This window comes from Drosophila simulans, chromosome 2R, assembly GCF_016746395.2.
Source record: "Drosophila simulans strain w501 chromosome 2R, Prin_Dsim_3.1, whole genome shotgun sequence".
Lineage (NCBI taxonomy): Eukaryota > Metazoa > Arthropoda > Insecta > Diptera > Drosophilidae > Drosophila > Drosophila simulans.
In genome coordinates, this window is record NC_052521.2 from 18,009,261 (window position 1) to 18,021,158 (window position 11,898).

At 46.6% G+C, this 11,898-nt stretch overlaps 2 protein-coding genes across 2 annotated transcripts; both read right to left on the reverse strand.

Annotated features, from left to right (window-relative positions):
- Window positions 1-4,931: 4,931 nt before the first annotated feature.
- LOC6735444 (luciferin 4-monooxygenase) lies at window positions 4,932-6,875 on the reverse strand. Its single transcript, XM_002082348.4, has 4 exons — window positions 6,484-6,875; window positions 6,222-6,414; window positions 6,038-6,160; window positions 4,932-5,931 (listed from the first exon to the last, which is right to left on the reverse strand). The coding sequence occupies exons 1-4, from the start codon at window positions 6,827-6,829 to the stop codon at window positions 4,956-4,958; spliced, it is 1,638 nt and encodes a 545-aa protein (XP_002082384.2). The 5' UTR covers window positions 6,830-6,875; the 3' UTR covers window positions 4,932-4,955.
- Window positions 6,876-7,048: 173 nt separating this feature from the next.
- Window positions 7,049-9,059, reverse strand: LOC6735445 (4-coumarate--CoA ligase 3). Its single transcript, XM_002082349.4, has 4 exons — window positions 8,626-9,059; window positions 8,369-8,567; window positions 8,187-8,306; window positions 7,049-8,129 (listed from the first exon to the last, which is right to left on the reverse strand). The coding sequence occupies exons 1-4, from the start codon at window positions 8,966-8,968 to the stop codon at window positions 7,160-7,162; spliced, it is 1,632 nt and encodes a 543-aa protein (XP_002082385.2). The 5' UTR covers window positions 8,969-9,059; the 3' UTR covers window positions 7,049-7,159.
- Window positions 9,060-11,898: the final 2,839 nt, after the last annotated feature.

An 11,898-nucleotide genomic window follows, 5' to 3' on the forward strand; every position in this document is an offset into this window, starting at 1 on the left:
GTTTAACACGCGATAGTTGCGATCTCAAAAAAAATAATCGAACTCGAATCCAATGCTGTTACGCGTAATGAAAATGTAATTTTGATTGGGTGAAAATGAATTAAAGTTGTGCACACGTTTTATGTCCTTTTTATTTCGCTTTTTACCGCGAATCATCGCAATCAGAAAGTTATTATAGATTAAATAGGGAAAAAACTGGTTTCCCACGTTCTCTTTTATGCAGACTGCAATAAAAATGCAATTCCTTTTTGCCGCGTTGAAAAAATATGTTTGTTGCAAGCAAATAAAAGTGAATGGAGAGAATAGGGCTTAATTTCCATACAAGACCCAATGGCTCCGCATACCTTAAATGTTTGTTCGAGGAGTTCATTTGTAAATGGCTCAGCTTGAAGAGCCATAATGCCTTATCAGACGACCCCGATTGTTTGCCCAACTCGAGCTCGAACTCCACCTGGCCTATCTTATCGGGCAGGCCCAAAAACCCCTCCATTTCCGCATTTTTCTTTTTTTTTTAATATATTTTCAAGTCCGCTATGCGATCATGAGCGATGTGCTCCCCATTTGCTGTGACAAATATTGATTTATGCTTTAAGCTTTCAGCGTTTGCCGTGCTGCATCGCAGCGTTCTGGAGCATATCAAATATTTGCTTAAATACAGCAAAGGCAAGCTTATTTTTCTGCGAGCAAATGAACTAAGCTGCGTACCCGGAATGGGTGGGCGTGGCAGGCGGGTGGGCGTTTGTTTTTCCCTCGCATTGCAAGACAAACATGGCAGCTAGCAATAAGGAGTTTTCCATGAAAATTTCGCTCCTTTCAACAGCCTTGGTCCGGCGGCAGGATAAATGATTTCGCCAACTTTTTCTGCTGCGACGGCTTCTGCCTCATACAATTTCTCTGCTCAGACGTAATTTAATGATGAATTTTCCTGGTACACAGCAAATTAAGTTCGAGGAGTTCAAGTTCAAGGCGCTTCAAGAAGTCAGTTTAGCTAAGTGTAAATATTATTTAATTCTATAAGTATCTCAAAAGCCCACAAAGTGATGTATATAAAATATATGCCAAGCTTGTATGAATATATATGATTATTTTTTATCGTGTAAAGTTGAGGTCCAAACGTGGGCGTTTTGTGGGCGTGCGATTGCGTGTCTTCAGAAATTATAATCCATACAAGAGGAGAGAACAAACTGCTGGCCGGAGTGGCAAATGGGAAAAGGGGCTGCAGTGGCGGGGATGGATCTGCCATTCGTGAATGCTTATTTATATATTTCCCTATCTGCGATGAAAAGTGAACTATTATTCAGTGGGCCCTGACCAAGAAGCGCTCAACTGAGACGCCAGCGGCGTGTGCCAAGACCTCCTCGCCACCCCACCCGCAAGGACCTAGCGCGTCCAACCCTTATCCTGGCACCTATTCCCGCGAAGGATCCCACCCCTCCGCCTGCCATATTCTGCGTAGGCGAAGCGAAGCGTGGCCAGACAGACGGCTGGCAGGCGTTAGGACACGCGTCCTTTTTCCCAACTACCATATACCACCGATACTCTTGTTGCTCTCCTTGTGCTACCATTCCGGCTAAGAAAGTTTTCCGGTTGTGGGCTTCCTGTCCCAAGGAAATAAATGCCAGCACAACAGCTGCAGATCCTCACGTCCGCCGGCCGAAGAAATCATTAGTACGGAAATTCAGGAACATCAACTTTATTTCTATGGAGTTAGGATTCTGAGTTATGCTAATAATAAATATATAAATACTATACTGACTCTCAGCAAATTTTTTTTATTGCAGAGCATTTAAGGTTCGGCATTTACATTTCTAAAATTTTGCAAATGTTTTCTTTGGCTTATCTAATCCAGGATGTGAACGCGTATTAAATACTTTGGGATGCACCTTTTCCATTCAAATCTTATCAAGTCTACTTTTGTCACACGAACACACAAAATATACGTGAATTTTCGATTCTATTGTGTGAGGATAAGTTTTGTTGCGTTTATCTTTTGGGGCCCGCAGCTTTCACATCGAATCCGATTGTAATATTATGTGTTTTTGCCGTTTTCGGGGATTTTCAGGAGCCTCGCCAAAGCCCTCAACTTCCGAGCCAGCATCTTTCACGGGCTTCCCCTACATGCACAGAGAACTATTTAACAAAATTAAATCAAAATATTATATTATATATTATTATACTATAGTGCATATTTATAACTTTATTAAAGCACCAGAATATTAAGCATATGTAATATACACTTTGTTATTTATATTATATTACAAAACTCACCATTTCCACCTTATTTCTTAACGTGTGTGGGGTATTTTTCACACATCCTTTGCCATCAATCAAAACTGCGTGAAATCAAGAATTTATGCCTCATTGGCAGCCGGGGCACGCTCGAGCGCATTGAGCAGATAAAAGCAGCCGCCGCAGCAGGTCGACACCGGGAAATCGCATAAAAGTGCTACCCACAAAGGGCGCGCTTAATGTATGCGCAGTGTGGTGGGCGTGGCAGGCGCATAGGCAACCGCAAGGCAACAAAAACACACATTTTATTAAGCGACAAACACGGGCGAGATGTCGCTGTCCAGCAGCAGGATGACCCAACACCCACACTTGGGGCGACTCGGACTTTGGGGAATCCTGACCGGTGACCACAAGTCAGATGCACGTGTAGGCCCAACGCAGGCATGTGGGCGGTGGGCGATGGCTCATGGGGGCGGGGCATAAAAATTGCATGGACCCAAAGTTGATTTGAATGTGGCCCCTGAGTCAGGACCCCTGAGCAGTGCTAACTTAGTTAAATATTACCACACCGCAGAGCATTTGCAATGCAGCCACCCATATCCCGAGCACCAACTGTGGTTTTTACAGGCGATGTGGCACGTGTCAGAGGCAACTTAGGTGGTGTGTGAGGAATAATAGTATATAAAACCACTTTTAAATAAGCTTTAAAACAGAGCATATTCATATACACAGTGAAGTTCTTTTGAGTTGATCAGTTGTAATTGCTCAGTAATTTATCGTTATCCCACCATCCCATCGACATGATAAGAAACAATTTCCTAATTTCATTTGCAGCGAAATGAGGGCTGTTGCCAGTAGATTTCCCAACTCCCATAGTCCAGGTGCTCAGTGAGTGGCATCGAAAGTAACGGACAACTGCTGTCTGCCACCAATAGTTGCCACCACTATGAGCTGGGCAAACATTTCAACCCTCCGAGGAGGCGAAATCAACGCACGGCAGATGTGCGAGAGCTCGGCGATCGAGGCGCAGGACATGTTCCGTGTCGCAGGACATATGCGGGATATCCCGTGAGCGCTCTCCCTTTTTTTCGTAGATCCACCCTGGGCAGCACCGAAAATGTTTGTTTGATTACCAGTCAGCGTGGAGAGGGCTGGGGCAGGAACTTATCTAAATTCCCAGTTCGGTCGGGTTGAGTGGGTTCGGTGTGCTGGTGTGTATTGTTGTTGCACTTTGTGTACAGTTATTGTTGTTTGTTGTGCGGCAGCTCCTGTTTGCGTATTTCCATATGCTGCGCGTTTCCTTGATGAAAATTTAAAGCATAAATTCCAGCTTTTTGTTTCATGGCAATGTTTGCCAAATGCACAAGGCAAATAAAATGCGCAACACATTACAATGCACATTTTTGCTATGTTTACCTGATGCTTAAATGCACTCGCAACTGCGGTTGCAGTTGCCTAACAATTGTCAATGAAATATTTGCTAGTTTTTAAATCGTTAAAATTTGTCGGCATACTTTCGCATGAGTTGGACAAAACAAAGGAAAACATTTCGAATTCAACATCACTTCTCGATAGACTTAGCCAGGCTAATCTTTTTCGAACTTTTTAAATTGGGAAATGGGATACACAACTGCACTTAATTTATGTAAATCGTTTATTTTCCAGTTAGGTGTGGCTTGAGGAATTCCCGCAGAGCCGAATCCTTCGAAATTAGGAAACGAAAGAGGCTTAGAAGACTGGTCTGCTGACCTTCTTTTGCCTTATCCTCTAAGCGGAAATTGTTAAGCAACTCACTTGGCCTTAGCGCGTCCATTCACTTACCCACTCATTCATTCACTCACCGACTTATTCCTGCCTTGATTCATTCAGTTATTCGTTGGTCATGCAAATCCCTGGCACACAAATTTACACCTTGGGTGCAGTTTGCAAAGCCCCGGGATAATCCGCATTAGTTGCAGAATGCAGACGGCCACACAGATTCGGATTCGGATCCGGAATGAGACCGGAGCAGGAGGCCAGGACCCAGCCGATCCGACAGGACCATGTGGCTATAGGGCTTAGTCTCCTCTCCCCTCTCCTCCCCCGCTAACTGGTCATATTACGCTATTTGTGCCACTCGTGTGGAAAGGGGCAAAGGCAAATTGAATCGTGTTTTGTCGAGCATTTCATTCCGGAATTTGTCAAATGTCGAAAATGTGCAGACTGGCTTCGATTCAGAAAGTCCTAAAAACCCCAAACAGAAACAGAAACCAATAAAATATGTATGTTTTGTCCATCACCCTCCATAGCCCACTGACCATTGCCCACTGCCCATTGGGCCTTGCATATTGCAATTTTAATTTTTCAATTCATTTTATGTTGAATATCTGACCGAGTCGATGTTTTTACGCCCCGGCAACTGGAGTCGCAGCCGCAGGGGTGCCACAAATAACAAATTGCTTGTCATTGGCATTACCAATGGGTCCCAGGACCTCCACTCCCCCTCCATAAGGATAGTATCCAAGTCCAAGACCCCTTCCTCGAAAGCCTTTAGACAATTTACAATTTGAATCTCGATTAGAATTCATTGAGTTGCCGACATTAGTTAGCCAGTAGCCTGTAAGAAAGCACAGTGGTTTGAAGTCGAGAGTGTAGTGCTTTGCTTTTAAAAATAATCAATCTAGAAAATGCATCAATTTTTAAAAGCATTTAGAGGTAAGAAGTTGAAAAGATGTGGTAACTATTTTTTATTCAGCTTTAAGTTCGAGCTGCTGTACGAGGCCCAGGACCTTTCGCCTCTGCAGTTTATCATTGGGTGTTTTTGGCAGACTGTCGATGAAATACACACCTCCCCGAATGTGGTAGGCTCCGCTCAAGTGTCGCTCCACAATGTTTCGAATGTGATCCGCCGTAAGGCGTTCCCCTTCCGGACTTTTGGTGCGGACTACGGCACAGGCCGTGAGATTGGTGGTCACCTCGTCGGGTATGCCGAAGACACAGGTCTCACTGACGCCGGGCAACCTGAGGATGAACTCCTCGATCTGCTCGGGATAGATCTGAAAGTTGTTGAACTTGAAGACGTCGGTGTCACGGGTCTGGATGTACAGATAGCCCTCGCTGTCAAGGTAACCGATGTCTCCCGTGCGGAACCACATGCCGTCGGAGCTGAGGGCTCTTCGAGTGGCCTCCGGGTTTCGGTAGTAACCATCCCACTTGAACCGCAATCGAGCGTAGATGATGCCCACTTCATTGATGCCAAGTGGCATCTTCAGTTTGTCCAGCACCCGCAGCTCCACATTCCGCATGACCTTGCCCTCGCAACCCACTGGTCCACCCACGTTTTTGCTCAGTCCGCCCATCTCGGACAGCCCGTAGCCCACAACGAATCTCTGGTTACCAATCAACTCGTACATCCTGCGAGACACCGCCTTGCACACTTTGGATCCAGCTCCAATCAGAACCCGTATGGATTGGAGCTGGGCCTTTAGTTCCATCACATCACTGTCATGCTTGGAGAGCAGGGCAATCTGATGGGAGGCCAGGAACAGGAAGGTCACCTTGTGTCTCGCCACCAGTTGGAGCAGGTACTCCACACTGTATGGACGATTGGTGATTATACGACGACAGCCGTTGAGGAGCGAGGCCAGAAGAATTATGGTTCCCGAAATCCAGTAGAGGGGACTGAACGACAGCAGCACGCTATCCCGGGTGTAGGTGTTCGGACTGTAAGGAGATAGAATTATTGATCATATTATTAATAATTAAATAGATATACTAATCGTTCTAATTGCTTAGAAATTGGATCATTAAGATATGAAGTCATACATACTTCTTGCAATTACAGAGTAAACTACGATGGGATCGGGTGACGCCTTTTGGCATTCCCGTGGTTCCCGAGGAGCACACAATGAATGCGGTGTGATCGCCATGTAGTTTTGGACAAGGTACATACCTAAAATTAGGAAAAACAATTACAATTGATTTAGTTAATCACGAAATACACAGAAACTTACGCCGCTGCTGTAATGCAATCATCTTCATTAAGGAGCACACTTATGTCAAGCACTCCTTCTAATTTTCCATTGACCAGAAAGATCTTGGCCGGGTTTTTTAGTTTTCCATTGACCGTCTTTATTATATGGTAGTTCTCTACATCGCAGAAGATAACCCTTGGCTCGGTAATGTCGTACATGTATTTGACAGTCTCTGAGAAGGAATTTAAGAACACCATGATAGTAAACATACTAAAGTAAGTATGGGAGTTTTGGTTCTCACCTTCAGTAAACTCCGGATGCAGTGGATTGATGGGGATGCCGCGGAGCAGAGCCGCAATTATCACACTGGTTAGATACGTCGAGTTATTGGCCGATATGCCAACGACATCGCCCCTCCGCAGACCCAATCTCTTGAAGGCCTGTGCGATGCGGGCACTCTGCTGAGCCAGCTGGGCACCGGTGAGCTCCTGGCCCGTGGGATCGCAGGTTTGCATCACCTGATCGGCGTTGATCTGCAGCACGCGCATGATGACCTCGCCCAGGGTCATCTCCGGACCGTAGAAGTCCTTGCCACGCGGTCCAAACCAAGTCCGCGAAGCGGCATCGTAGTGCACCTCACAGCTCATTGTGCTTTCCAACGTCCGGCGATCGAATAAGTGCTTTATTGCGTCTCATTTGGGTTTTATATGGCTCGGGGAGTACGGAAAACAAAGTGGAGCTGTTAATTAGTCGGACACGGCAAGACATCGATGCTTGTCGCCAGTGTCAACTAAAATAGATGCTGATTTACTCATTGGCAAGTCGGAGCCGCCTCTGTGTCCCGCTAATCAAATCGATCTGTCCAGCAGACATGGAAACTTTTTTATTTCTTTCACAGTTCTTCTGATGATTCACTGTGTTTACATTTATTAAACACGATTATAAACAACGCATGTATATTTAGCATAAATCTTATCTCACAGATGCGTGGTTGGCTCGCTCAACTGCGACCAGATCTTCCTGCGCTGCACCTTGCTGTTCTGCGTCTTGGGCAGACTGTCCACAAAGAAGACTCCTCCGCGGATGTGGAAGGCATCGCTCAGATGTTGTGCCACAACTCCCTTGACATCCGCCTCGGTCAGCTTGGCACCCAGTTCATCCTCATTCCGGACCACGGCACAGGCTGTGAGATTGGTGGACACCTCATCGGGAATTCCGAAGACGGCCACTTCATGGACTCCGGGCAGATGGAGAATCACGTCCTCGATCTGCTTGGGATAAATGGGGAAGTGATTGTACTTGAAGACATCGGTGTCACGCGACTGGAAGTGCAGGCATCCCTCATCGTCAAAGTATCCATGATCGCCAGTGAGCAGCCACTTGCCGTCGGGCGTGACGGTCACCTGGGTCTCCTGCGGATTGTGATAGTAGCCGCCCCAGCGAAGGTTGAGCCTCACCAGGATCTGGCCCGTCTGGTTGGGGCCCAAGGACTGACCGTGTGGGTCCACCACACGGACCTGGACATTTCGCAGCAACTTGCCCTCGCTGCCCAGTGGACCTCCCACATTCTTGGAGATTCCTCCGGTCTCGGTGAGACCGTAGAGCACGGCGAATCTGTTCGCACCCAGTAGCTCGTACAACTGCCGCCAGATGCCCATCGGTACCTTCGAGCCACTGCACACGAAGGACTGGACGCACTGCATCTTGGCTGCCAGCTCCTGTCTCTCGGGGCTCTTGGCCAGCAGAGCCATGTGGTGGGGCACACTGAGCACGAAGCTAACCTGGTGTCGTTCCACGAGGTCTGCAAAGTACGCCACGCTGAAAGGACGATTGGTGATGATCCTGCGACATCCATTGACCAGCGAAGCGAGCAGGGTGAAGATGCAGCTGATCCAATAGAGCGGACTGAAGCAGAACAGCACTGTATCCGAGGTGAAGAGCTGAGGGCTGTTTAATATCCATTAGGGTCACATTTCTCAAATGTTCTTGGCACATTCTACTCACATTTTGGCACTGTTAAGCAAACTGCGATGCGAACGGGTTACGCCCTTTGGCAAACCGGTTACTCCCGAGGAGGTGATGATGAAGGCCGTATCATCGCCACACAAATGGGGGCAGGCAAAGCTGGAAGATCAGGACTACCTTGAAAGTTCTTACTTTGAACATCTGGTTTCAGAAATACCTACAGTGTTCTCTCATCGTATCCAGTGCAGCCATCTGCAAGCAAATCCTGAATGTTACGCACTCCTGGCAGAGTTCCAGTGAGCAGGATGATCTCCGTCTTGAACTTGAGACTGCTTTTGACCGCGCTCAAGGTCTGGAAGTTGTCCAGGTCGCAGAAGATCACCTTGGGCTTCGTGATCTCGAACATGTAGGCCGTGGTTTCTGCGTATGAAGTTGAACATTTAACTAGTTATATAAATATATATATGGCTTCTTCTACCCGCATCAAAGTCCGGATGCAGTGGGTTGATGGGTGTGCCATTCAGCAGGGCTGCGATGACCACTTCGGTGAGATAGGTGGTGTTTTTGGCCGAAATGCCAACCACATCGCCGCGTTGCAGCTTCAATCGTTGAAAGGCGTGGGCCAACCGACGACTTTGCTCCAGCAACTGACCACCGGTGAGCTCCTCGCCCGTGGGATCGTACACCTGCATCACCTTGTCCGAGTACAGACGCAGGATGATCAGCGCCACCTCGCCCAGCGTCATGTCCGGACCGTAGTACTCCTTGTCCTTTGGCCCAGACCATATTTTCTCGAAACTGTCGTACTTGGTGGCCGCCATTTGGCTCTCTCCGCGTTCTGGATTCCTTTTGGCCGTTCGATTGGACAAAACACGACTTCCGTACACATCAACTGAGTTTCGGCGAGAGTGGCCTGGCCTATATATACAGTCGGCACTGGGGAGGTGCTAGAACTAGATGTTCGATCTGCTAATTAGTTCGACACGCTCTCCATGCCCACATACACATACCTTCTACCCGCTTCCATGGGCAGCGCTCCTAATGAACTTTGCCGACTGTTGGCGCTGCCAAATTATCAGGTGAGTTTGGGGTGCATCTCATGGTCCAGGCTACTGAGATTGGTCCAGAAAAGGATGTCATAGGCCGTTCTTCCAGCTTTAGAAAATATGATTCGCAAGTACATTCAAATAGTTAATTATAAGGTTACATAATATCCCCAAAATCAGTTGAAAGTTTGTTTCTTTAGGAAAATAGATAAGAATCCTTAGTCTTCTAGATTCATTCCATTTCATATAGTTTCGAACCACTGTGCCAGTTGAAACCCAGTCCACGGCCGTTGCATGGCAATTGCATAATTTCCACGATTAAACACGGTTTGAGCTCCGTTCACTTTTGCCCATCTCTGCTCCCTGACTGCGTCCGCTCCATTTCCTATATCCTTGCCATATCCTTGCGCTGCGGCTGTCTCCACGTGCCACGATTCCTGGTCCTTGTTGCGTCGGTCCGTCTGGCCAGGTGAATGGATATATACGCATCGCAGCCGTACTCGTATTCGTATAACTGCCATGTGCAACCGCAGAGAGATAGAGTCGCATCCTTGATGGGCACACGCTTCATTTGCGTGCTTAGTTAGGAAATCAAGCGTATGGCTGCAGGACAAGTGGGTGGAATGGCGGTGATGGGGCGGCACTTAAAATGCAAGGTGCATCCACCTGGATGGGTGGTGGGTGTTGGCTTAAACTTCGATTCGTGGCCGGGACTAAAAGTTTCCCAGCATCGGCGGACGGAAGTTCCGGGGCGTTTGGAGATAGTTCGCCGGGCTGAGTGAAAAACTCGGATTTCGCCTGCCGCCGAGCTGGATTCATTGATTTCACTTAAATTCTTGTGATGCAAAAATAAACTAAATTAATTACACGGCCGGCAGAAATGTGCAACAAACCAGCTTTGGCTGAAGAGGTGCAAAAGTGGTGGCGCGGTCTGATCAGCGACTAAGAAAAGTTTCGCGAAACTTTTTTATGGCCATTTCATGACCCAATCTCGTCTTGGGAGCAAAACAGGGCTATTCTGCTGCTAGCAACTTGGTCCACATTTAACTAACTTCAAATCTCGGCAATTAACTGAAAGTCACCAGCCGGGGAACTGGGGACTTGGCAAATGTAATCAGGCTCAACATTATAATTAACCGCAAAATGCAGTTACGAGCCATTTTTTTTTTACCATCCACCCCCCTGAACAACGTAGAGAACCTAGAGAACTCCATTCCGCTGGCCGTCTATTAAAACTTTTACGACAAGTAGGCGAAAAAAAATTACTTAATTAAAATGATTGACTAAACAGAAAAGTTTGTGCGAAATCATTTTTGCTTTTTTTCCCTCCGCCATCCGCAACTAGCTGGGCATACTTTTCCGGAACAATAGTTTCTTCCGGTTGTGGTGAGCTCCTCTATATATACCATCCCGCTCGCACAGTAGCCCTTGCTCTTTTGCGCTTATTTATTGTTTGCCGTTTGCCCGGAGGCAGTGAGATTTTTTCTGTAGGAAATGTTTGGAGTGGAGGTCTCCCCGCAAAAACCTTAGAGATGCGACAGCAGCTTGTTGTTCATCTAACAAATTAACGAACGCCTCGAGTGTTGTTGCGTGCTATCCCCCTCTCTTTCGACCGGCATCTGCCCGTCTCTTTCCATTCCCTTTCGACCGAGGCAGAAAACTTTGAAGTGTTAATGAATTGAGCGGGATGGCGAGATGGGTGGTTAAAAAAATTGTGGGGGGGGGGTTCTGTTTTGGCCAGAGTAATGACCGTTGGCCGCTTTTGTGGTCGATTTTCTGGTAATTGAAATTATGATTTAATTTAATTTACCGCAAAAGTGTTGACAGTTAGATAAGAATCAGGAGTAAAAGTCGAGGAAAAGAAGAAAAAAGAACACACTTGATATCCTTGAGGGTGGGAACATCATTAAAATCCTTTAGTCAAGGCGCATCAAATGAAAAAATACGTATCTTAAAGCTAAAAGAACTTATGCAGAACATCAACAAATTTCGTTGTAATTAAGACTTAAGTTAAATTGTTTAGGATGATTATAGCAGCTTTAGATGTAATTGAAGTGTTTAAAACGTCGTATCTTTAAACTCACGATTCGAACGTCATTAGGCATGTAATTAAATTAATTATCTCGAAATCCCCTCTTAGCTTCGATGTATGCAAATTATATTCAAGGTGGTAAGCGGCAGTACAGCTGATTCGAGGACAGCCTGAATAATTCAAATGGAATTATGCAACGTGGCATTTAATAATTCACAAGTGAGAGATGTGTTTTAGGCGTCATTACAAATCGTTACAGCACTAATAATCCGTCCAAATGACTCATTAACAATTAATTAGAGCGCCTTATAGATGCTCTCGAGTGTTTTTGTTCGCACACATGTCCGTAGACAAACACACACCCATATGCATAACGAATGTCCTGGAAAACGGAGGTCCTATTTTACTGCACTTTCCAAGTCGCCTGCTTGTGTGTGTGTGTGTGTGTGTGTGCTGTCCACAAAACCAATTACACACTCGATTCGAAAGCGTTTTCGCTACGGGCCCAAATCGGTGCAAGGAGCAAGGATTGGTGGGCGGGGGGCGTGGCGGGCCAACACTTAACCCTGAGGAAACTACGCATCTGTTTAATGGAGTCAACTGTGTGAATAGGACCACCCAATCCAAACTGCATGTGTGTGCGGTGTGGGGCGGTGTGGTGGGTAAGGACTCG

Coding starts and splice junctions, on each gene's coding strand:
- LOC6735444 (XM_002082348.4), bottom strand. CDS start 6,829: ATGAGCTGTGAGGTGCACTACGATGCCGCTTCGCGGACTTGGTTTGGA. Junction 6,161..6,221: donor GATTGCATTACAGCAGCGGC/GTAAGTTTCTGT, acceptor TCCTAATTTTAG/GTATGTACCTTGTCCAAAAC. Junction 5,932..6,037: donor TTACTCTGTAATTGCAAGAA/GTATGTATGACT, acceptor ATCTCCTTACAG/TCCGAACACCTACACCCGGG.
- LOC6735445 (XM_002082349.4), bottom strand. CDS start 8,968: ATGGCGGCCACCAAGTACGACAGTTTCGAGAAAATATGGTCTGGGCCA. Junction 8,568..8,625: donor GCATCCGGACTTTGATGCGG/GTAGAAGAAGCC, acceptor CTTCATACGCAG/AAACCACGGCCTACATGTTC. Junction 8,130..8,186: donor TTGCTTAACAGTGCCAAAAT/GTGAGTAGAATG, acceptor GATATTAAACAG/CCCTCAGCTCTTCACCTCGG.